The sequence below is a fragment of the Hyla sarda genome, chromosome 2 (assembly GCF_029499605.1).
Source record: "Hyla sarda isolate aHylSar1 chromosome 2, aHylSar1.hap1, whole genome shotgun sequence".
Classification (NCBI taxonomy): Eukaryota; Metazoa; Chordata; class Amphibia; order Anura; family Hylidae; genus Hyla; species Hyla sarda.
Window position 1 is genome coordinate 265,581,216 of NC_079190.1, and position 25,892 is coordinate 265,607,107.

A 25,892-nucleotide genomic window follows, 5' to 3' on the forward strand; every position below is an offset into this window, starting at 1 on the left:
AGTACTTACAGCATCAAAAATGTTTTGTATGTTGTGCACCTTGGCATAACATTAACTCCTGTCTAAAAACAGAGAGGATGGGGTTAGAGAGCAGCCTGCAGTGATTGATAGCCAGCTCAGCAGAATCAGGGAGGAAGTGAATGCATGGTGAGTGAGGGCAAACTCCCTTCCTATGCAGTGGATGTCAAAATGAGTGGGCAGCAGAACAGAGGACTTTGTGAGCCAAATACAAAAGCTTGACACATAAAAAGACATGTAAAGCATCTGCATGACCTAGTGAGTAACATATTTAAAGGGGTACTCCGGTGGAAAACTATTTTATTTTATTATTATCATTATTATTATTATTTTTATTAACTGGTGCTAGAAAGTTAAACAAATTCCTTCCAGTACTTATCAGCTGCTGTATGCTCCACAGGAAGTTTGTTTCTCTTTAAATATCTTTTCTGTCTGGCCACAGTGTTCTCTGCTGACAACTCATTCATGTGAGGAACTGTTGCGAGCAGGAGAGGTTTGCTATGGGGATTTGCTCCTACTCTGGACAGTTCCTGACATGGACAGAGGTGTCAGCAGAGAGCACTCTGGTCAGGCAGAAAAGAACTATATAACTTCCTGTGTAGTATACAGCAGCTGATAAGTACTGGAAGGATTAAGATTTTTAAAGGGTACCTCTCAAAAAATAAACTTTTGATATATTTTAGATTAATGAATGTTGAATAACTTTCCAATAGCATGTTAATGAAGAATATGCTTCTTTCTATTGTATTTTTCCCGATCAGTCCTGTCAGCAAGCATTTCTGACTCATGCTGGAGTCCTAAACACTCAGAGCTGCCAGCCTGCTTTGTTCACAGCCAAACAGGCTGTGAACAAAGCAGGCTGGCAGCTCTGAGTGTTCTCCTTTGTGAAGAAAGCAGACTGGCAGCTCGTAGTGTTTAGGACTCCAGCATGAGTCTGAAATGCTTGCTGTCAGGACTGGTAGGGAGACCCCTAGTGGTCATTTCTTCAAAGTGGAAAATTAAATAGAAAGAAGCATATTTTTTAATAACATGCAATTGTAAAGTTATTCTGCATACATTAATCTATAATGTATCAAAAGTTTTTTTGATGAGAGGTACCCTTTAATTAGAAGTAATTTGCAAATCTGTTTAACTTTCTGGCACCATTTTTTTCCCACTGGAGTACCCCATTTAAGCATTTTTTTTCTGTGATATGACAGGTACACGTAAATGTCTTTCTGTAATTTTGTCAGGAATGTTAAAATTATAGTTGCTTGTTTTTCATAGTTAACCAGTAAACTATAGGGAAAAAAATGATACAAAGAGTTTACTTATCTCTTTTCATATTTTCCCAGGAGTAGAGTATAGTAAATACATTTCAATTGATACAACAATATGTAGATATTACATTACTGGATAGATGATGCCTCAATGAATGTATAGCCCTATTCTTAGGTTCTGGTTCTGGGCAAAACAAATAAAACACAAGTTCTCAGGAAAGTTCATTTGTAATGCACATGTAAAAAGATGCAGAAATAAAATCCAAATGTATGCTTATGAGGAAGAAATGAATCGGGAGACAAAAATAATAAAGAAGGCCCAAGTAAATAGCTTCAGGATTGATCCTTTCTGGCCTAATGGAGCGGTGTTAAAGCGCACCTGGCCATCCAGTTTCATGCAGCATCCTGCATTTGTAGCATTACAGCATTCCTGGAAACAGTCCGCAGTAGTGATGGCAGCACAGGATTTAGTGCTGGTGGAACAGGTATTACTGCAGCCCGCTTCATAAGAGATGGCACCATTTTTCACAATTTTTTGCAACTGTGTGGGAAAAAAACAGAAATGTTTTAATTTTATTGTGCATGTCTGTATTAGTCTGCATAGAGCAGAACATTTAGGTTGTATCCACACAGGTTCTTTTCTAGTGTTGTCTTTTTTTTTTTTTCAACCATGTTATTTTTTTGGTAATTTGTTTCTTTAGAGTGGTTAGATGTCTCTTTCTCTGATACAGTACACCAAATCCTTCGCACAGCCATACAGTTAAATAATTCTGTCTCTCTACAGCCACCAATAGGGGGAGCACATAAGCTAAATGCATACTGGGGGAGATTTATTAAAATATGTGCAGGGGAAAAGTTGACCAGTTACCCATAGCCACCAATCAGATCGCTTCTTTCATTTTTCAGAGGCCTTTTTAAAAGTGAAATAAGCCATCTGATTGGTTGCTATCGGCAACTGGTCAACTTCTCCTCTGCACAGGTTTTGATAAATCTCCCCCAAAGAATTTATAGATAATCTGTCAATGCAGGGAATTTAAATCTATGTGTAAGAAAAACTCTATCTAAGAACAGCTGAGAGTTTGATTCATTTAGAATAAAAAAAATCGTGACTTGTGTCAACATTTAGTCTAAAGCATCTGCAGTATGTAATGTCTATTTTAATATTACTGGGTGTGATATACAATATATATACTGCTCAAAAAATAAAGGGAACACTTAAACAACACAATATAACTCCAAGTCAATCACACTTCTGTGAAATCACACTGTCCACTCAGGAAGCAACACTGATTGACAATCAATTTCCCATGCTGTTGTGCGAATGGAACAGACAACAGGTGGAAATCATAGGCAATTAGCAAGACACTCCCAGTAAAGGAGTGGTTCTGCAGGTGGTGACCAGTGACCACTTCTCAGTTCCTATGCTTCTTGACTGATGTTTTGGTCATTTTTGAATGCTGGCGGTGCTTTCACGCTAGTGGTAGCATGAGATGGAGTCTAAAACCCACACAAGTGGCTCAGGTAGTGCAGCTCATCCAGTATGGCACATCAATGTGATCTGTGGCAAGTAGGTTTGCTGTGTCTGTCAGCGTAGTGTCCAAAGCATTGAGGCGCTACCAGGAGCCATCAGGAGACGTGGAGGAGGGCAACAACCCAGAAGCAGGACCACTACCTCCGCCTTTGTGCAAGGAGGAGCAGGAAGAGCACTGCCAGAGCCCCTCAAAATGACCTCCAGCAGGCCACAAATGGGCATGTGTCCACTCAAACGGTCAGAACATAACTCGATGAGGGTGGTATGAGGGCCCGACGTCCACAGGTGGGGGTTGGCTTACAGCCCAACACCATGCAGGATGTTTGGCATTTGCCAGAGAACACCAAGATTGTCAATTTCGCCACTGGTGCCCTGTGCTCTTTACAGATGAAAGCAGGTTCACACTGAGCACATGTGACAGACGTGACAGAGTCTGGAGATGCCGTGGAAAACGTTTTGCTGCCTGCAACATCCACTAGCATGACCGGTTTGGAGGTGGGTCAGTAATGGTGTGGGGTGGCATTTCTTTGGGGGGCCGCACAGCCCTCCATGTGCTTGCCAGAGGCAGCCTGACTGCCATTAGGTACCGAGATGAGATCCTCAGACACCTTGTGAGACCATATGCTGGTGCAGTTGGCCCTGGGTTCCTACTAATGCAAGACAATGCTAGACCTCATGTGGCTGGAGTGTGTCAGCAGTTCCTGTAAGAGTAAGGCATTGATGCTATGGACTGGCCCACCCGTACCCCAGACCTGAATCCGATTGAGCACATCTGGGGCATCATGTCTTGTTCCATCCACCAACTGTGTTGCACCACAGACTCTCTAGGAGTTGGCGGATGCTTTAGTCCAGGTCTGGGAGGATATCCCTCAGGAAACCATCTGCCACCTCATCAAGAGCATGGCCAGGCGTTGAAGGGAGGTCATACGGGCACGTGGAGGCCACACACACTACTGAGCCTCATTTTGACTTGTTTTAAGGAAATTACATCAAAGTTGAATCAGCCAGTAGTGTGGTTTTCCACTTTGATTTTGAGTGTGACTCCATATCCAGACCTCCATGGGTTGATAAATTTGATTTCCATTGATATTTTTTGTGTGATTTAGTTGTCAGCATATTCAACTATGTAAAGACAAAAGTATTTCATACGATTAGTTCATTCTTTCAGATCTAGGATGTGTTCTCTTAGTGTTCACTTAATTTTTTGAGCATTGGAGGCTACTCAACCATCCTAATCGTCCTCCTCTTTAGGTGAACCCGGACTGTGATTCTCATTCACCCATCTCTTAGTTTCCCTTCCCCTTCCTTTTAAACTCTTTCTTTAGACTTCTTCATCCATTCTTCCTTCTCTAACCTTTGTATTTCTTTATTTTCTATAACTCTTTTACTATTCTGTTTAATTTCTTTTATGTCTAATATGATTGGACCCAGATGGTCATTGATTCTTACCATAGACCCGGTTTATTGTATTATCAACGTTCTGATAATCCATGTTATTTTTGATGTAAGAATTTTACATGATGGATCTTAGCCATTCTGCTTACTTTTGCATTGCAGATGATTTTGCATTATTATACTTTTTCTATGTTGTTTGCTATGTATAAAATGTCTTAAAAACTTTACATAAATAAACAGTTGTTTAAAAAAAAAAATTTTGAGCAGTGTATGTAAAGGTTCAAGATAAATGCCACTTATAACATACCTCACAATGGTTTATTCCAACTTGGCATTGTTTTGTTTGTGCAGTAGTCTGAGTCTTAAAGCAGTCTGATCCATCACACTTAAACGATCTACATTTCTTTTCCTAGAGGGAAACACAAAAAGACTTGTACAGTGCATTCAGAACATCTTCAGACCCAATTACTTTCTTCACATTTTGTTATGTTGAGGCATTGTGCTAAAATCAAAAACCTTTTTTATCTGTTTATCATTCTACACTCAATAGCGAATAATGAGAATGTTAAAATCATTAAAAAATATGACCTTCTGGCTGAAATGCTAATTCAACGACAAAAGACACCCCATTTATAGGGGAAATATGTGCAATTTTTCCCTATCTAAGATGAGCGACCATCTTGACTAAGATCTGATGTTCTGTTCACTGATCCTCAGTTAAAGGGGTTCTCCAGCCCCAAGACATCTTATCCCCTATCCAAAGGATAGGGGATAAGATGCCTGATCACGGGGTTCCCGCCGCTAGGGACCCCCACAATCTAGCATGCAGCACGCACCTGTAAGCACTGCAGGAAGTGCTGGAGGCTTTCAGTGTTGTGCCTCCCGACCATGAGGACGGAGTATCGTGATGTCACAACTCCACCCCCGTTTGACGTCACGCCCCACCCCCTCAATGCAAGTCTATGGGAAGGGGCGTGACGTCACAATACTCTGTCCCCTTGGTCGGGAGGCATAACACTGAGAGCCTCCAGGAATTCCTGCAGTGCTTACAGGTGGGTGCTGCATGCTAGATTGCGGGGGTCCCCAGCTGCGGGACCAAGAGTACCCCTTTAAGGGTCCCCCTACTATGCAAGGGTAACACACTAGGCGCAGTTCTTTGGTCTCTTTTATTTTCTACTTCTAGTACAAAGAGCTGGCCTCCCAACAGCAACCCTGTAATCGGGGAAGGAGTGCCTCCAAAGATCCTGTGTGTAGATGGAAGAAACTTCCATAAAATCAACCATCACTGCAGTACCCTACCAATATGGGCTCTCCTCAATGAAAGACACAGAAAAGTTTGCAAATAACAGCTAAAGAACTCTTAGACAGTGAGACATCAAATTCTCTGGTCTGATGAAACTAGGATTGAACTGTTTGGCCTCAATTCTAAGCATCATGTCTGGAGGTAACCAGGCACTGCTCATCACCTGTCCAATATCATCCCTACTGTGAAGCATGGTGGTGGAAAAACATTTGTGGGGGCATTTTTCAGATGCTGGGACAGGGAGATTTGATTTTTTTTTAAATTAATTTTAGCACTAAAGAAAATGTTTTAACTACTAAAAATAATAAACTGTTTTAAAAAAAATAGTTTACACGATATGCCATCACTTTTTGATGTAGTGGTCAGACTTCTGGGACCCCCACTGATCTGCGACACTAATTTGGTATTGTAGCCCTTTCCACACAGTCTTTCCTTTTCAAAGTAGAGCCTGGCTACCTGCTATCCAGGGGAACTGCAGAACAGCTTAATTTAAGTCAATGGGGCCAGTCACAGTTTCCTGCACAGCTTTGTGACTAGGGAGAACTACTGTGTAGTGAAAACAAGGAGCCATAGCGCTAATTTACTCCCAGGAATGGTGAAGGTGCCAAAAGTCAGATCCCAATCAATCATACAGGGATGCCATATCCTGAAAGTGTTGTGTCCTCTCAACAATAATTTGGGGTTAAGCGTGACATCACAGGAAGCTCCGCCCATGCCCATACACGTCGCATCACGTAATTTATTTATTTATTTAGGCCTTTTCAAAAATGAAAGAAGCAATCTGGTTGCTACGGGTAACTCAGCAACTTTTCCTCTGGACAGGTTTTGATAAATCTCTTCCTATATTGTCACTAGGAAGCACCTCAAGGGATACAAACTATATACCACCAGTGCAGCCCCTTAACCTTGACAATTGTGTAGCGACTCTAAGGGGCATTTGGGTGTCATGTAACAACCTGTGACATTTTTAACCTTAACCATGACTTTCCCTGCTCTGGGATGAGTGGGACTACAAGCATCAGCAAACCCTATTTATAAACTTTGTCTGCTACACTTAAAGGGGTACTTTGTGGTCAGTTGTGTTTTTTCGTTACCCACTTTTTTTGGTGTGTTTCCTTCTTCACATTGGTGTCTTGTCTACTCTCTGTCCTTTCTTTGTTGTCCTTTTTTTTGCCTATTTAGTTTTTTTCCTGCTGCTTGCATTTCCGTTTTCTGGCTGAGCTGCAAACTACTAATCCCAGCAGGCCACCTGGCTTTTTTGGGCGGGTTCGGGACATCCGCTCTGCTTGTTCATGTGTCCACCCCAGTACTGCCCTTTTTGTTTTATGTTCCACCTGGTTCCAACCCAGCTCTTTTGCATGCTTTTGCCTTTATAACATGCAGTGAATGTAATGTCTCATTAGTGAAAGCATTTGGTAAAGGATTGACACCTGCGAAGTTCAAGAAAAAGACTTCATTCACCCTCCCACCAATCACCCATATTCCCAAACAAACCAAAAAAAAAATAAAAAATCATAAAAGAATCAGAGACATCCAAATACATGAAGTCGGCTACATGCACCCTACACACAGGTGCACGAAAAGCTACAGCTCGTATGACAAACACAAGTCCCGTACCTGAACACGCCTTACACAGTCTGATTGGACACCCATCTGCCGCATCAACACGCCCAGTGAACGAAGCATGCATGCGTGCAGAAGCCGAAAACATTGGTCAAGCCGGCGAAAACAAACACTGAATATTCAAGAGGAGGGTGGAGAAAAGGCTGACCACTCTCGGAGGCTGGAAAAATATATATATATATATATATATATAAAAAAAAAAGAACGACGCGTTGTCCACAGCATTGCCGGAACATGGCCGCCACGGTGGACGACAGTCACAGCAACACCGAAAAACGACTGAACTTCCTGCCCAAGAAACAGGTGAGTAAAAAACCCACATGCGGTACATGCATCTAACACATGTCAATTTGAAAAGGCATCAGAATACCACAAGGGAGCAACATCAGCAAAAAAATAGCCACTGGAGTACCCCTTTAAATCTGACTAGGACAACATCTGTATGGACCATAATTTTAGATAAGTTTATGAGTTTAGATTGTTAGCCCCAGTGGGGACATCGACCAAAGTAATAATCTCTGCATACTGCTGTGGAATATGTCATCGCTATATAAATTAAAATAAATGCTTGGACTGGGCTATATGTTTATTTGGCTCAGTATTATGAAACAAAGAGTGGTCAGTGATCTCTCACCAAGAGGTACACTACCCAAAAGTAGCCCCTGAGAGATTTTTCTTTTAATAGGGCAGAGGGAGAAGCACCTTGACCCCATTTTGTGGCAGGACCCAGTGTCTAATCAGAACAAACCTGTGTTTATTTACAGATCTGCCTGAGACATAACTGCACACAGAGTTTTGCAGAAAACTGACGTTTCTATCAGGGTGCATTGTTGTTGTTTTTTTTGCCAATGCGTGTATTTATTTTGTGATGACATAAGGTGGGGAAATATTTTACTACACGGGGGGGGGGGGGGGGGGGGTATGGGTATTTAGAGATAAAGGAGAGCAGGTCCCCTCTTCTGTGTGTGTACAGTATATGGGGAACATCATAAACATCAAGCTCCACCTACTAGCTCAGGGTCAACAAAAAATTCTGATTGAAATTGAGCCCCCAAAGAGGAAATCTGGTTAAAAAAAAAAATGTCATAGACAGGAAATATATACCGTAATGGTCAGAAATAGTACTACTACTCATGTGTACACATATGTAACAAACAGCTTGTCCTTAAAATGACTTGTAAATAAGGTATGCCTCAATACTTACACTGTAGACAAGTGTTGTAGTAGTTGTGGTAGTAGAAGCTGTACTCATAACCTCTGTGCTCGGCATGGTTGTATTGTTAGTTTGGTTGCCTATAAGATTAATAAAAGGTAACATGAAACTTTTAATCACGTATGAATTAAAAAGGTATTCTTAGGCTTCTTTTGTAAATCTCGAGTCCAGTGAAAATAATAAAGATGACATGTTGTAGTAATCTGCCCTAATCCCTTCATTCAGGCAGAAAAAAACTGCTCAGTCCAGTGATTGGCAGGTGAGTGGGTATTGTCTGTATGAAAGAAACGTCACAACAGCAAGGAAGAAGAAGAGAGCTGCGGGACCTTGCACCATCAGAACAGTGACTGTGAAGGATCGGGCAGGTAAGTATGTCATCTGTTTATTTTCACCACACCCCAAGGCATGTGCAAAAAATCCCTCTGCCCAGAAAAACTCTTCAAAGTGTACCTCTACTGTTTTAGGCACATTTATGAAAGATGTATGTAGCACGGCTGTGCACAATTGAGTTTATTATTATTTTTTTTATTACTTTCATTATGAATGAAAGTCTGTTCACCACATATAACTGTACTCCATCGCCATAGCACTCCTCACTAGCGTGACACCGAGTGCCGTAGAATGACATTTCACTGGGTCTTACTCTGGAGACGAGTGCTATGGAGATGGAGCAGGAAGACCAATCTCCTAATGTACAGTTACTTTTGCACAGTGCTGCTCTTTTTTTCTTCATAAAAGTGCCTAAAACTTCAGAGGTACACGTTTACTAGTCACAATATTCTCATTAATAGTTTGGCTTCTTCAGGGAAACAAGACTAATGTGTTAGTGGAAAAAATAGACTTTCAGACTAGCAAAATGTTCAACCTTGCTGTTTGCAAAATATTAGCCCAAATGTTTTCAAAATACAGCCTGCCGGTAATAACAGATCTCTATGCTTTATTCATATCTCACCATACTTCTCTAATTATTCGCTACAAGCAATTCTTGTCCAGACAGCATGGGGGGAGAAGAAGCTGGCCAACCTTTATGGGAAGTCATGTTCGAATTGGATGAGGAATTATTGATGAATAAGCATTGCAGAATTCTGATGTGGCATATACAAATTATTTGTCACCTGTTATTTGAGATACTCTGGGGACAAGAGTTACAGTGGGGTAAAAAATTTTTTAGTCAGCCACCAATTGTGCAAGTTCTCCCACTTAAAAAGATGTGAGGCCTGTAATTTTCATCATAGGTATACCTCAACTATGAGAGAAATAATGAGAAAAAAAATCCATAAAAGCACAGTGTTCAATTTTTAAAGAATTTATTTGCAAATTATGGTGTAAAATAAGTATTTGGTCAATAAAAAAAGTTCATCTCAATACTTTGTTATATACCCTTTGTTGGCAATGACCGAGGTCAAAGGTTTTCTGTAAATCTTCACAAGGTTTTCACACACTGTTGCTGGTATTTTGGCCCATTCCTCCATGCAGATCTCCTCTAAAACAGTGATGTTTTGTGGCTGTTGCTGGGCAACACGGACTTTCAACTCCCTCCAAAGGTTTTCTATGGGGTAGAGATCTGGAGACTGGCTAGGCCCCTCCAGGACCTTGAAATGCTTCTTACAAAGCCACTCCTTCGTTGCCCGGGCGGTGTGTTTGGGATCATTGTCATGCTGAAAGACCCAGCCACGTTTCATCTTCAATGCCCTTGCTGATGGAAGAAAGTTTTACCTCAAAATCTCACGGTACATGCCCTCATTCATTCTTTCCTTTACATGGATCAGTCATCCTGGTCCCTTTGCAGAAAAACACCCCCATGCTTCACAGTAGGTATGGTGTTCTTTGGATGCAACTCAGCATTCTTTCTCCTCCAAACATGACGAGTTGAGTTTTTACCAAAAAGTTCTACTTTGGTTTCATCTGACCATATGACATTCTCCCAATCCTCTTCTGGATCATCCAAATTCTCTTTAGCAAACTTCAGATGGGCCCAGACATGTACTGGCTTAAGCAGGAGGACATGTCTGGCACTGCATGATTTGAGTCCCTGACGGCTAGTTTGTTACTTTGGTCCCAGCTCTGCAGGTCATTTACTAGGTCCCCCCGTGTGGTTCTGGAATTTTTGCTCACTGTTCTTGTGATCATTTTGACACCATGGGGTGAGATCTTGCGTGGAGGCCCAGATCAAGGGAGATTATCATTGGTCTTGTATGTCTTCCATTTTCTAATAATTGCTCCCACAGTTGATTTCTTCATACCAAGCTGCTTGCCTATTGCAGATTCAGTCTTCCCAGCCTGGTGCAGGTCGACAATTTTGTTTCTGGTGTCCTTCAACAGCTCTTTGGTCTTGGTCATAGTGGAGTTTGGAGTTTGACTGTTTGAGGTTGTGGACAGGTGTCTTTTATACTGATAACATGTTCAAACAGGTGCCATTAATACAGGTAACGAGAGGAGGACAGAGGAGACTCTTAAAGAAGTTACAGGTCTGAGAGAGCCAGAAATCTTGCTTGTTTATAGGTGACCAAATACTTATTTTCCACCATAATTTGGAAATAAATTCTTTAAAAATCAGACAATGTGATTCCATGGATTTTTTTCTCTCATTATGTCTCTAATAGATGAGGTATACCTATGATGAAAATTTAAGTGGGAGAACTTGCACAATTGGTGACTGACTAAATACTTTTTTGCCCCACTGTATGTAAGTGGTTCCAAAATAAGAAACTTATTTGCGGTATGTAGCCTCCACCAAAAATCATTGATGCTGAGGGTATTTGATTTGGGGGAAAGGATTTTAGTGTCACAGTTGGTATTATAAGTAGAAGCTTTTTGGCTTTTGGCATTCAGCTGACAATAGCTTTATACATTGGGGTTATCCATGATGGTATAAGTTGTACATCGTTAAGGAGACCCTGTCACCCCCCCCTCAATTAAAATCATCAGTAAATAAGGTTAAAATACACTTTTTACATTGTATTTTTATCTTTGTACTCACTTGCATTGTATGACTGCACACATAAAGTGACCATCAATATTCAATAACTGTCAGCTGATCATGTTTATCTGGCCAACAGTTCTCTCTCTCTGTCCCTCACATTATACATTCGACCTGGCCAGATGTCCATGTCTTGTAAATGGGGAGGGGTAAGCCACAGCCAGACAAAAGAGTTAGGCAGCATAATGGGGGAGATTTATCAAAACCTGTGCAGAGGAAAACTTTCCCAGTTGCCCATAGCAACCAATTAGATTGCTTCTTTCAATTTTCACTGGTCTTCTTAAAAATGAAAGAAGCGATCTGATTGGTTGCTATGGGCAACTGGGAAAGTTTTCCTCAGCACAGCTTTTGATGAATCTCCCCCTTAGTCCTTTTAACTAGATGGGCACAGGGTCGGAGCCTCCTATAGGCAAACTAGGCATCTGCCTATAGCGCCCTTTTGATGGGGGTGAAACTCTGGCCTGCTGTAAGAAAACTATTGTGCGCGCACAGGAGGAGCACACCGATAATTATATATGGCCCTGCAGACAGATGCCATATTGTATATTAATAAACAAAATCTTTTATATATACTGTATCTTACATTTCTGTTATCCAACTGTGCACACACTACTAACCACCATACATGCTCCCATTTATGAGCTTATAAGAGACCAGATTTGAGGAAAGTGTCCCCCCCTTGCTTCTATACATTTTCTCTGCAGGTCGCACGCGATACGCGTCTTTACCTACTCGTACTCATCTGGCATTTTTACCTTTTCAACTTACTCTTGTGGTTTGAGCGACCTCTCCCATATTTTTCTCAGTTTTAGGGTACGTTCCCAATGCGGAATTCCTTGAGTAGAATTCCGCGAGTAGAATCCTGTGCAGTGAACTGTACCATAAGTATGAATGGGTCTTCCGCGAGACCCGTTCACACTGCGGAATTTTAGCGGCGGACAATTGTCCACCACTGAAATTGTTCCGCGAAAAGAAAGAACGTGTTCATTCTTTGCACGGAATTCCGTGAATAATGCATAGCCGTCAATGGTGACGGCGCAGTGCCCCAAGGTCCTAGCGCCGAAGTATTTTTGGCGGCAGCCGCCTGAGGGAATCTCCGCTCGCAGAAAACGTACCCTTATTCAGTCATTTTATGGTGGTATTGATCACAAACAAATGGGGTAATGTTTACAGATCGGATAAAACATTTTTTTTTAGACCAAAAGTCCAATACTGTTTTTAAATAGAAGCGTAATAGAGCTGATTCCTAACTAAACTATGTTCATTAAGTAAGCCTATACCCTAGAAAGGTAATCTATTGCGGGGACTCATCTGTATGAGGTTATCTTCTTGTATCAGGTGGATTTACACAATTTGATGAAAATGTGCACTAAGAACCGAATCACTCATTTTGCTTGAAGCTCATCAGTCATTTTGTTTGAAAACTGCTGAACAAATTCCACGCTGATTTTGATGTGTTTTTTCAGGCATTCTGTTCATTCTCCCATTGATTTTAATGTGAGCTTCCAGACAGAACTTAAAGGTCACATGTTACTTTTTTTACATTGTTTTTGTCAGAGATGTTTTATTTAAACATTCCTAATTAAGGTCAATGAAAAATGGAAAATGCACAATTTTTGGAACATTTGGAGCAACTTGAACTATGAACACATTGAGCAGCATATATTTAAATACAGCCTAAATTTATCAGTGTGCCCATAGCAACCAATCACAGCTCAGCTTTTATAGATCAGATAGCTTTGGTAAAATTAAAGCTGAGCTGTGGTTGGTTGTGAAGGGCAAATCCAGACAGTTTTGTTTTCAGGCAAATTATTTGTCAATTCACCACTAACCAATGTGGGACTAAAACACAGATAGGACCAATAAAAAGGATTAAGTGGATGTTTGTTATTGTTTAAGAGTAGACACATTTTTAAGCCAATATGACTTAAGGTGTTGTCTATTTGATGTCTTGAATGTTGTTAAATGTAATGGCCCAGGGCTTCAGCTATACATTACAGTTCTCATCTCATTACAGTTATGTCTTCTTTTGGACTGTGGTGTTCTCCCCTATTTACACACTTGTCTCTTCTACGAATCTTTCTATTTTTATTTTTTATTTCTATTGTTTGTATTTTTTATCTGTTGTTTTATATACTATTCCTCTTACCCTCATTCCCATTGTCAACTGAGCATCCCAATGCAGTGCAGCAGCGTATAGTACAATTATCTTGTGCTGAATCATTACACAGGTGATGTCGGCAGTGAGGATCACACATAGATGCAAAATAGGAACTGTTGTGCCGAAACAACTGGAATGAGAAGAAAAAAAAACTATGATAAGAAACTCTTTGAACCCCACAGTCAGCTATCAATAAATACCAGGTAGTTATAAAGCAACAGAATGTAACTTTCAGAATTAAAAAAAAAAATGTAATTTTATAGATCATTTTGTCCAGGGCTCAAGTCCTGCAGGAACGCATGAGAACGGAGTTCCCACATTTTTTCCACAGCAGGAACACCATTCCTATTAGCAGGAGTCCTGCAGGACCAGCCCTTGAGTGGAAATCTGGGGTGAGTTCCCACACTTTTTTTTCCTGGACTTGACCCCGATTTTGTCACATAAACATTTATGAAGACAGGACTGACAATATTATTAATTACTAGTAGCATAAACAGAAGAAAACATGTAGAAACTGTATATTTCAGCATGAATATTATCTTAAAATAAAGGTCATTACTCACGGATTTGAACCTTTAGGTCCAGAGATTGTTATTAAAAAGGGGTTGCTTGGTATTAGAAATGTGTATCTAATAAGAACATATCTTTATGTATATATATTTTTTTCCACCAAACAAAATTGTGTCTAATAAGATATAGGACTGTACAATGTGAAGGTTTATTTTATTTTTATTTTTTCCAAACATTCTCAGTATCATTTCTTTAATATGGAATCTTACAGATACAGAGATGGTGCTAATTAAAGCTGACATTAATGTTCCATACGGTGTGACCATTTTTTCATCTAGGCCTCTGGATAAAGAGGACACTTACCGCACAGTACGTAGAACATGTGACATTCTTAGAATCTTTATTTAGTGATTCGTTCGTGTAACAGTGGTCTCCCATGCAGTTAAAAAGGTGACAAGTTTCCTGTGAAAACATTGATAACAGATAACAATTGTTAACCGGTTATATGACGACAAAACAAACATACATACAGTTCAGCAGTAACAGTATAAAAAATATACTATTTAGATAAGTTACTTTTCTGTGAATGGTCTAATAATTGATGATTTCATGTGGTCAAACATGGAGGATTTTGGATGTGTCCTCCATGTTTGACCACATGACTGATAACGACATTGCTGCTGCTCATTTGTGCTGATCTCTTATACTGAGAAATACAACATTCCTTTAAATGAACATATATGTCCTGTATATGTAATACAGGAAAAACATGGCATACTTTCCAGCCATTCTGAATTGGCCAGAAGCCTTTCAGGACACAGAAGAGTAGGCCGATTCACCACAACCGGGGACTCAATCCATCAGAAGCTGTCAGTCACTGACTGGTCCCTTTCCTGATGAGTGAGCAGTTAGCTCACGCTAATGTCTTAACATAGAAGGAAAATATTGCTATTATTATTAATAATAATAATAATAATAATAATAATTATAATAATACACTGTTTCCACATATAGGGATCGATCGATTATCGGTTTGGCCGATATTATCGGCCGATATTCACGATTTTGTGCGTTATCGCTATCGGCAATTACCTTGCCGATAATCCGATAATGCCCCACCCCCGCACCGCACCACCCACCGTTCCACGACTGGCCCCCCCACCACCGCACCGCGCCATACCTCCACCACAGCGCCCTGCACCCCCCACCGCCCCAGGGTCCACGCTGCTTCTGGCTTTTGCTGCGTACTGTGTTACGCTGTTTGCTGCGCAATGACAAGTGACGTCCTCAACGTGACGTCACCGTCAGTGCGCACAGTGACAGCTCAGGAGGACGCCACCGGAGCCAGATGTAGCGTGGACCCCGGGAACAGGTAATTATAAAACCGGGGATGGGGGAGGCAATGGGGCCGGGGCGGTGCAGTGGGGGGTGCGGTGGCGGTGATAGGATCAATGATCTGCAGCGGTGTCGCGGGGGGGGGAGATAAATAGCCGATAACTTATACCGGAATATCGGTATAAGTAATCGCCTATCGGCCCTAACCTCCACAGATAATCGGTATCGGCCCTATAAACTCGATATCAGTCGATCCCTAACTATTAGGCCTTTTATCAAATGTTCTAGTAGCTCTCCTTTTGGGGATGGATTTCATGCTGTGAATTTATCTTTGATTTTCCAGTAAAAATCTGCAGCATGAAATCCACAGCATACACAATACTTGTGAACATAAAGGTAGAAAGACCTTCTTTCCACAAACTTTATAAACGCAACGTATGCAAGCAGACATGTCTGGACTTCTGATAATTTGTAAACTTACTGTGATATTGGCATAAGTAATGTCCTGATAAAGAAGACAGAGATAACATTACTGTCAAAGGGAGTTATACAGTTCAAAAAGGATCATGATAATCTTAACCTGGTGCTCACTGGGATCAATGGGATACTGCGTTATACATAGTGTTGCTCGCGAATATTCGCAATTTGAATTTTATTCGCGAATATCGCATATTCGCGAATTCGCGAATATAGCGCTATATATTCGTAATTACGAATATTCTGTTTTTTTTTTCATAGTACACATCACAGTGATCACCCCTCTCTGCTTCCAGCTTATGTGGTGTAAGAAGGCTCTAATACTACTGTGTGAGACTGGTGTGCGAATTTTCGCATATGCGAAAATTTGCATGCGCTAACTTTCGCATATGCGATTTTTTGGTTATGCTAATTTTTGTATATGCAAATTTTTGCATATGCTAATTTTCGCACACACGAATATTAGCATATGCGAAAATAAAACGAGAATATTACGAATATGCGAATATTCGCGAATATGAGGAATATTCGTCCATATATTCACGAATATTCGCGAATTCGAATATGGCCTATGCCGCTCAACACTAGTTATACACAGTCAAACCAGTTTAGTGGTCCTCACTTATGTTTCAACATAAAAGAAACATAATGACATTTTTTTCCCCACTGTAAGGCCTTTCATGATTTTTACCCTAATAGGTCTCCTTTAAAGGGGTATTCCAGGGGCTCTTTGTTAACAATGGTGCATACAAAGGTGCTAAAAATAAGTGATCCTAATAGTTTGTGTCCTACCTCTGCCACTGATTGGCTGAGTTGGCAGTTCCACATGCCAACTCTGACCCTAAAAGTTCTGTGCAGTGGGAAGAAAAGTCTTGTTTTTTTATACACTTGCCGGAGCACCATTGTAGAACAGTATTTAAATTAGAAGGGCCTTCCTCTACCTTTACACACTTTATAGGGTTGGTTGGATAAAGAACAACAAAGATGTATTCCAACCACTCTAATAGAGATGTACTTACTGTCATAGTGCCATTAATATCAGCGGATTCCTGAAAGAGAAGAGACAAATAATATTACTGTAGCAGGGAGCAATAGAGGTCAAATAGGATTATGATTATCTAATACCTATGTGTGGTGTCCCAGCACCAAAGGCTGTCCTGTGGCTTCGGACTTCCTCGGGCAGGCCTGCGGCACAGGTGTTGGGCCCACTGAGAGACTGTTTATTGTTTCTATTATGTTCAAGCACTTTACCAGAGGTTTAATATATTTCACAAGCATTATGTTATATGTTATTTCTATATGTGTATTCATGTGTGTTTTATACCTTTAAGATAGGAGCAGTTCAAGCCCATGTGACCCTGTATGCCCAGTGGGAATCCCTGAATTCTTGACCATGTAGTGTAGTGGGGGGAGGAGTTACCCCAGTGTAGTCTAAGCACCTGTGTGGTAAAGGTGTGAGGTGTGTGGAGAAGCCCGGAACAAATTCATCATTCCAAGTACTATCCAGTCATTCTGCAAAGATCAGGAAGGAAGTTCATGCCCTGATGGAGAAAACTACAGGACCTTGACAGAGCCCTAGCTACCTGGAACAATCTTCAATCTCCAAATGAAGTCAGTACTATTGGGTGAGAAGCACTATAGGCCCCACTGAGGCAACAGGGATCCCATAGGGTTACACTGCATCCTCTCCACTCTGCACCATACTGACTGTGTGTAATACCATCTGCACCCTGCTCAGTAAAGATAGTTATCCATAACCTGACGTAGGTGTGTTCCTTTACTCCCTGTGTCTGGCCCAGGAGAAGCTGTCTCCAACCTTGGACCATGTATAGGCTAACAGTGCCCTGGCGTCACAAAGTGATAAGGTATTGCTAGCACCTTTTTGTCACCACATATGCATGTGTCATCTCACTGTTCCTTTGTTAGAAACTGTTTGATGTGGGCACTGGATGGGGTCCCAACTTCCACATATCCTCTACTTTTATACTGTCATTGCACTGTTACTGTATGTCCTCACACTTTTGTCTTAGCATAGAAGGAATAGAAAAACAGTTCCCCCATTAAAAGTGCACCATAAGGTCTTTTACCATCCCCGTCCACATGCACATTATGAGTTTGTATGAAAATCAGCATAGAAGTAATCCAGCATTAATATCTGGAGCTCTAACAGGTAGTGTACTTACTGTCATAATGGTATCAGTAGATGATCCCTAAAAAACAGAAAGAAAAGAAAAATAACATTGGTGTAACTGAAATGTATCTATAATAGGGGGCCTACAGAAAAAAGGTACTATTACATGGTGGTGACAGAGATCAATGGGTGGCTGTGTAATGTATGATCAAACCAGGTTAGTAGAGTGGGTTCTCACTTTTAGGACTGTCGGGGTTCGCTTTCCTCATTTAACCCCTAGTCACCCCTTAGTCACTTAATATTTGTAAATATTATCTATCTAAATAAATGTATATGGTATTACTCACTGTTTTAGCGTTGCAGGACCTACTGGTCATGTGACCGGGTTGCAGAACTCTATGGTTTTTGCTAAAGGACCTTTGGTGGTTTTGGACATGTGAACTGCTGTGCTGTCTATATAGACTCTGTTTTCTGGACTGTTACCAATACTTCATATACAGAAAATCTTCAGTAAAGTTCCTGCAAGTTTTAAGTTAAGTTCCTGCTGTGGACCATCTATTTATTCTACACTCACCTATTGCTCTTGGGTAGGGTGGCGATAGGCCCAGCATCACTACAGAGTTTAACCCTCACCCTGGCGTCACGAGTGACAAGGGTTAACAGCGCCCTTTATCATATAGAACCGCAACACCCCTTCTACCCTACATCCCCACAAGGCTTTCCACATATGTCCTAATGTAGAAGAAACATAATGAAAAAAGGTTTTTCCATTTTATTGTACACTATAAGGCCTTTTATGAGTTTTACCTAATATATCTCCTTTAAAGGGGTATTCCAGGGCTAACTTGACCCCAAAAGTGCTGCGGAGTGGGGAGCAAGGAAGGTGAGTATAGGTTTGCTTGTATAGGTCTTTTGTTTTCACACCTGTCTGAGTGCCATTGTAGCATTTACATTATACAGACCTCCACACACACACAGAAGAACAACACCGACATATTTCAGCTACTCTAATAGTAGTGTACTTACCATCACATTTCCATCAGTGGGCTCCTGACAGAAAAGACAAAAGTAACATTAGTGTAGCAGGGAGCTTTAGAAGTCAAATAGGATTATGATTATCTATAACAATGAATATTCTGCCTAATTCATGTGTAGTCATCTCACTGTTCCTTTGTTAGGAACTGTTTGTGGGCACTGGTGGGGGTCCCAGCTTTTACACATCCTCTATTGTTATACTGTATTGGGGAGATTTATCAAAACCTGTGCAGAGGAAAAGTTGCCCAGTTGCCCATAGCAACCAATCAGCTCGCTTCTTTCATTTTTAACATGGCCTCCTCAAAATTAAAGAAGCGATCTGATTGGTTGCTATGGGCAATTGAGCAACTTTTCCTTTACACAGGTTTTGATAAATCTCCCCCTATGTCCCCACGCTTAGCATAGAAGGAATGGGAAAACAGTTCCCCTATAAATAGTACACTATAAGGCCTTTTACTTCCCTCTCCACATGCACATTATGAGAGTGGATAAGGATCAGCATAGATGTATTCCAGCAGCCATATCTGGAGCTTTCCTCGTTGTCCCAAGGCAGCGCAGATGGGTTATATCGCCCTTGGACCTAGGACCGCCCTCCTCGAATACTAAAAACTATTTGTTAGTGGAGCTACTAACTATACAGCTAAATATGTACCAAAGGGGAACAAATATAAACGATTAAAACTAAATCCTACATGGCTGACACATGATGTTAAAAGAACAAGAAACAACAAAAAAATAGCCTTCAAAAAATACAAATCTGATGGGTCAGCGATAACATTTAAACAGTACAAAGAGCTTAATAAAATCTGTAAAAATGTAATAAAAACAGCAAAAATTCAAAACGAGAGACAGGTGGCCAAAGAAAGCAAAACTAATTCTAAATATTTTTTTAGATATATAAATGCAAAAAAACCAAGGACAGAGCATGTAGGACCCCTTAATAATTAGTGTTGAGCGGCATAGGCCATATTAGAATTCGCGAATATTCGCGAATATATGGACGAATATTCGTCATATATTCGCGAATATTCGCATATTCGTTATATTCTCGTTTTATTTTCGCGTATGCGAAAATACGCGCATACGAAAATTAGTGTATGCGGAAATTCGCATATGCGAAAATTAGCATATGTTAATTTTCGCATATGCGAATTTTCGCACGCCAGTCTCACACAGTAGTATTACAGCCTTCTTTACACCACACAAGTCTTTACACCACACAAGCTGGAAGCAGAGAGGGGTGATCACTGTGATGTGTACTGTGAAAAAAAAAAAAAAAAAAAAAAAAAAAAGAATATTCGTAATTACGAATATATAGCGCTATATTCGCGAAATTCGCGAATTCGCGAATATGCGATATTCGCGAATAATATTCGAATTGCGAATATTCGCGAGCAACACTATTAATAATGATAATGGGGAGGTTGTCACAGGCGATCAAGAGAAAGCGGAGCTACTGAATGGGTTCTTTAGTTCTGTATACACTATGGAAAAAGGAGCTGACATTGGCCAGGTCAGTGCTGGTAACACATCATGTAATGTACTGAACTGGCTTAATGTAGAGATGGTACAAGGTAAGTTAAGTGATATAAATGTAAGCAAATCCCCAGGGCCGGATGGACTACACCCAAGAGTTCTTAGAGAGGTAAGTTCAGTAATATCTGTACCCCTGTTCATGATATTTAGAGATTCTCTGGTGTCTGGTATTGTGCCAAGGGACTGGCGCAAGGCGAATGTGGTGCCAATCTTCAAAAAGGGCTCTAGGTCTTCCCCAGGAAACTATAGACCGGTAAGTTTAACGTGCATTGTGGGTAAATAGTTTGAAGGACTTATAAGGGATTACATACAGGAATACATAGGGGATAATTGTATTATAAGTGATAGCCAGCATGGGTTTACTAAGGATAGAAGTTGTCAAACCAATCTAATTTGCTTTTATGAAGAGGTGAGTAGAAGCCTTGACAGAGGAATGGCTGTGGATATAGTGTTTCTGGATTTTGCTAAAGCGTTTGATACTGTCCCTCACAGACGTCTGACAGGTAAGTTAAGGTCTTTGGGTTTGGAAATTTTAGTTTGTAACTGGATTGAACACTGGCTCATGGATCGTACCCAGAGAGTGGTGGTCAATGATTCGTACTCTGATTGGTCCCCGGTTATTAGTGGTGTACCCCAAGGTTCAGTACTGGGCCCGCTGTTGTTTAATTTATTTATCAATGATATAGAGGATGGTATTAACAGCTCTGTTTCTATCTTTGCAGATGACACCAAGCTTTGTAGCACGGTACAGTCTATAGAGGATGTGCATAAGTTACAAGATGACTTGGATAGACTAAGTGTCTGGGCATCCACTTGGCAAATGAGGTTCAATGTGGATAAATGTAAAGTTATGCATCTGGGTACTAATAACCTGCATGCATCGTATGTCTTAGGGGGGATTAAACTGTCAGAGTCACTGGTAGAGAAGGATCTGGGTGTACTTGTAGATCACAGACTACAGAATAGCATGCAATGTCAGGCTGCTGCTTCCAAAGCCGGCAGGATATTGTCATGTATCAAAAGAGGCATGGACTCAAGGGACAGGGACATAATACTCCCCCTTTATAAAGCATTGGTACGGCCTCACCTGGAATGTGATGTTCAGTTTTGGGCACCTGTCCATAAAAGGGACACTGCGGAGTTGGAAAGGGTGCAGAGACGCGCGACTAAACTAATATGGGGCATGGAACATCTTAGCTATGAGGAGCGATTAAAGGAGTTACAATTATTTAGTCTTGAGAAGAGACGTTTAAGGGGGGATATGATAAACGTATATAAGTATATTAATGGCCCATACAAAAAATATGGAGAAAAACTGTTCCAGGTTAAACCCCCCCAAAGGACGAGGGGGCACTCCCTCCGTCTGGAGAAGAAAAAGTTTAGTCTCAAGGGGCGACACGCCTTCTTTACCGTGAGGACTGTGAATTTATGGAACGGTCTACCTCAGGAACTGGTCACAGCAGGAACAATTAACAGCTTTAAAACAGGATTAGATACATTCATGGAACAAAATAACATTAATGCTTATGAAGAAATATAAAATCCCATCCCTTCCCCAACATCGCGCCACACCCCTACCCCTTAATTCCCTGGTTGAACTTGATGGACATATGTCTTTTTTCGACCGTACTAACTATGTAACTATGTAACTATGGTGACGTCCAACTATAAACATTCCCCTATCCATCTACTCCTTGTGTTTTTTATTGACCTTGACTCCAGCAGGTGAGGTTCACCTGCAGATCGCCCTCCTGGATAGATAAGTATATTTAGATCTCTAGAAGAGATGTCCCTTAGTTTTTTTCTTCATGAATACAGCCATGGTTTATTATTTCAATTGTATCAGAGGGGTAGATCTAATTTCAACAGCGTTATCTGTCTTAGCAGAGGGGTATCTCTGACTAGTTTGAAATTCTCTGTACAGATACCTCTGTTACGTCAGAGGGATTCTCTGAATTTCTGGCTTTTTTTTTTCTTTTCCCGCTTACTGAGCCGCTCTCATCTCTGGTCATCTAACTGCCTAACTTCCGCTGACGCCTGGCTGGCATTTGGTGGGCGGAAGTGAAGACAGACGTGGTGTTTCTCATTTTTCTCTGCGCCATTACAGTGCGGCCACACACCGCGCTTGGGGGCAGGGCTTCCTGAGGAGCATTTAGTGCTGGCAAGTAGCGCAGTCATGGCGCTGTGCGGGAGAAGACGGATCTGGTTGCCTGTAAGGTAAACACAGTGGTTTTCACTCCTAGATGTTTATTTCTCTGTGGTTTGTTTGGATTACTACTTAGTTTGTATGCTTTGTCATTCTTACAGATGTGAAGCCATACAAAAGAGAAGTCTAAAACAAGACAAAGATTGTGCCAGGATTGTGAACAACCTTTACCTGAGTCTCAGAATGGTGAGATGTGTGATGCCTGTCTATCTGCTGGTGAGAGTCTTCCTTTAACCCCTTAAGGACCAGGCCATTTTACACCTTAAGGACCGGAGCGTTTTTTGCAATTCTGACCACTGTCACTTTAAACATTAATAACTCTGGAATGCTTTTAGTTATCATTCTGATTCTGAGATTGTTTTTTCGTGACATATTCTACTTTAACTTAGTGGTAAAATTTTATGGTAACTTACATCCTTTCTTGGTGAAAAATCCCCAAATTTGATGAAAAAAATGAAAATTTTGAAAACTTTGAAGCTCTCTGCTTGTAAGGAAAATGGATATTCAAAATATATTTTTTTTGGGTTCACATATACAATATGTCTACTTTATGTTTGCATCATAAAATTTATGAGTTTTTACTTATGGAAGACACCAGAGGGCTTCAAAGTTCAGCAGCAATTTTGAAATTTTTCACAAAATTTTCAAACTCACTATTTTTCAGGGACCAGTTGAAGTGGATTTGAAGAGTCTTCATATTAGAAATACCCCATAAAAGACCCCATTATAAAAACTACACCCCCAAAGTATTCAAAATGACATTCAGTAAGTGTATTAACCCTTTAGGTGTTTCACAGGAATAGCAGCAAAGTGAAGGAGAAAATTCTAAATCTTCATTTTTTACACTCGCATGTTCTTGTAGAACCAATTTTTGAATTTTTGCAAGGGGTAAAAAGGAGAATATTTTTACTTGTATTTGAAACCCAATTTCTCTCGAGTAAGCACATACCTCATATGTCTATGTTAATTGTTCGGCGGGCGCAGTAGAGGGCTCAGAAGGGAAGGAGCGACAAATGGTTTTTGGGGGGCATGTCACCTTTAGGAAGCCCCTATGGTGCCAGTACAGCAAAAAAAACACATGGCATACCATTTTGGAAACTAGACCCCTGGGGGAACGTAACAAGGGGTAATGTGAACCTTAATACCCTACAGGTGTTTCACGACTTTTGCATATGTAAAAAAATATATATTTTTTTACCTAAAATGCTTGGTTTCCCAAAATGTTTACAATTTTAAAGAGGGTAATAGCAGAAAATACCCCCCAAAATTTGAAGCCCAATTTCTCCCGATTCAGAAAACACCCCATATGGGGGTGAAAAGTGCTCTGCTGGCGCACTACAGGTCTCAGAAGAGGAGTCACATTTGGCTTTTTGAAAGCAAATTTTGCTCTGAGGGCATGCCGAATTTAGGAAGCTCCTATGGTGCCAGGACAGCAAAAAAAACCCACATGGCATACCATTTTGGAAACTAGACCCCTGGGGGAACGTAACAAGGGGTAATGTGAACCTTAATACCCCACAGGTGATTCACGACTTTTGCATATGTAAATAAAAAAAATTTTTTTTTTACCTAAAATGCTTGGTTTCCCAAAAATGTTACATTTTTAAAAAGGGTAATAGCAGAAAATACCCCCCAAAATTTGAAGCCCAATTTCTCCTGATTCAGAAAAAACCCATATGGGGGTAAAAAGTGCTCTGCTGGTTCACTACAGGTCTCAGAAGAGAAGGAGTCACATTTGGCTTTTTGAAAGCAAATGTTGCTCTGGGGGCATGCCGAATTTAGGAAGCCCCTATGGTGCCAGAACAGCAAAAAAAAAAAAACACATGGCATACCATTTTGGAAACTAGACCCCTCGGGGAACGTAACAAGGGGTAATGTGAACCTTAATACCCCACAGGTGATTCACGACTTTTGCATATGTAAATAAAAATTTTTTTTTTTTTACCTAAAATGCTTGGTTTCCCAAAAATGTTACATTTTTAAAAAGGGTAATAGCAGAAAATACCCCCCAAAATTTGAAGCCCAATTTCTCCTGATTCAGAAAAAACCCATATGGGGGTAAAAAGTGCTCTGCTGGTGCACTACAGGTCTCAGAAGAGAAGGAGTCACATTTGGCTTTTTGAAAGCAAATGTTGCTCTGGGGGCATGCCGCATTTAGGAAGCCCCTATGGTGCCAGAACAGCAAAAAAAAAAAACACATGGCATACCATTTTGGAAACTAGACCCCTCGGGGAACGTAACAAGGGGTAAAATGAACCTTAATACCCTACAGGTGTTTGACGACTTTTGCATATGTAAAAAAATATATATATTTTTTTACCTAAAATGCTTGGTTTCCCAAAATGTTTACAATTTTAAAGAGGGTAATAGCAGAAAATACCCCCCAAAATTTGAAGCCCAATTTCTCCCGATTCAGAAAACACCCCATATGGGGGTGAAAAGTGCTCTGCTGGCGCACTACAGGTCTCAGAAGAGGAGTCACATTTGGCTTTTTGAAAGCAAATTTTGCTCTGGGGGCATGCCGCATTTAGGAAGCTCCTATGGTGCCAGGACAGCAAAAAAAACCCCACATGGCATACCATTTTGGAAACTAGACCCCTCGAGGAACGTAACAAGGGGTAATTTGAACCTTAATACCCTACAGGTGTTTCACGACTTTTGCATATGTAAAAAAATATATATATTTTTAACCTAAAATGCTTGTTTTCCCAAAAATTTTACATTTTTAAAAAGGGTAATAGCAGAAAATACCCCCCAAAATTTGTAACCCAATTTCTCCCGAGTACGGCGATACCCCATATGTGGCCCTAAACTGTTGCCTTGAAATACGACAGGGCTCCAAAGTGAGAGCGCCATGCGCATTTGAGGCCTAAATTAGGGACTTGCATAGGGGTGGACATAGGGGTATTCTACGCCAGTGATTCCCAAACAGGGTGCCTCCAGCTGTTGTAAAACTCCCAGCATGCCTAGACAGTCAACGGCTATCTGGCAATACTGGGAGTAGTAGTTTTGCAACAGCTGGAGGCTCCGTTTTGGAAACAGTGGCGTACCAGACGTTTTTCATTTTTATTGGGGAGGGGAGGGGGGCTGTGTAGGGGTATGTGTATATGTAGTGTTTTTTACTTTTTATTTTATTTTGTGTTAGTGTAGTGCAGTGTTTTTAGGGTACAGTCACACGG

General features: G+C 40.8%; 1 protein-coding gene across 6 annotated transcripts in view; it reads right to left on the minus strand.

Annotated features, from left to right (window-relative positions):
• Positions 1–885: 885 nt before the first annotated feature.
• Positions 886–25,892, minus strand: part of LOC130356074 (uncharacterized) — a 100,040-nt gene continuing 75,033 nt past the window's right edge. For 5 of the 6 annotated variants that reach the window (XM_056557109.1, XM_056557106.1, XM_056557107.1 and 2 more), the window contains 8 exons: positions 18,963–18,986; positions 17,989–18,015; positions 16,825–16,854; positions 14,357–14,455; positions 13,472–13,613; positions 8,334–8,422; positions 4,511–4,612; positions 887–1,818 (listed from right to left, as the gene is read on the minus strand). In XM_056557109.1, the coding sequence (XP_056413084.1) occupies positions 1,552–1,818; positions 4,511–4,612; positions 8,334–8,422; positions 13,472–13,613; positions 14,357–14,455; positions 16,825–16,854; positions 17,989–18,015; positions 18,963–18,986 (780 nt within the window). In that variant the 3' untranslated portion in view covers positions 887–1,551. Of the gene's footprint in view, positions 1,819–4,510; positions 4,613–8,333; positions 8,423–13,471; positions 13,614–14,356; positions 14,456–16,824; positions 16,855–17,988; positions 18,016–18,962; positions 18,987–22,435; positions 22,718–25,892 lie in introns of those variants that run through there. The other variant, XM_056557111.1, reaches the window with a different exon arrangement.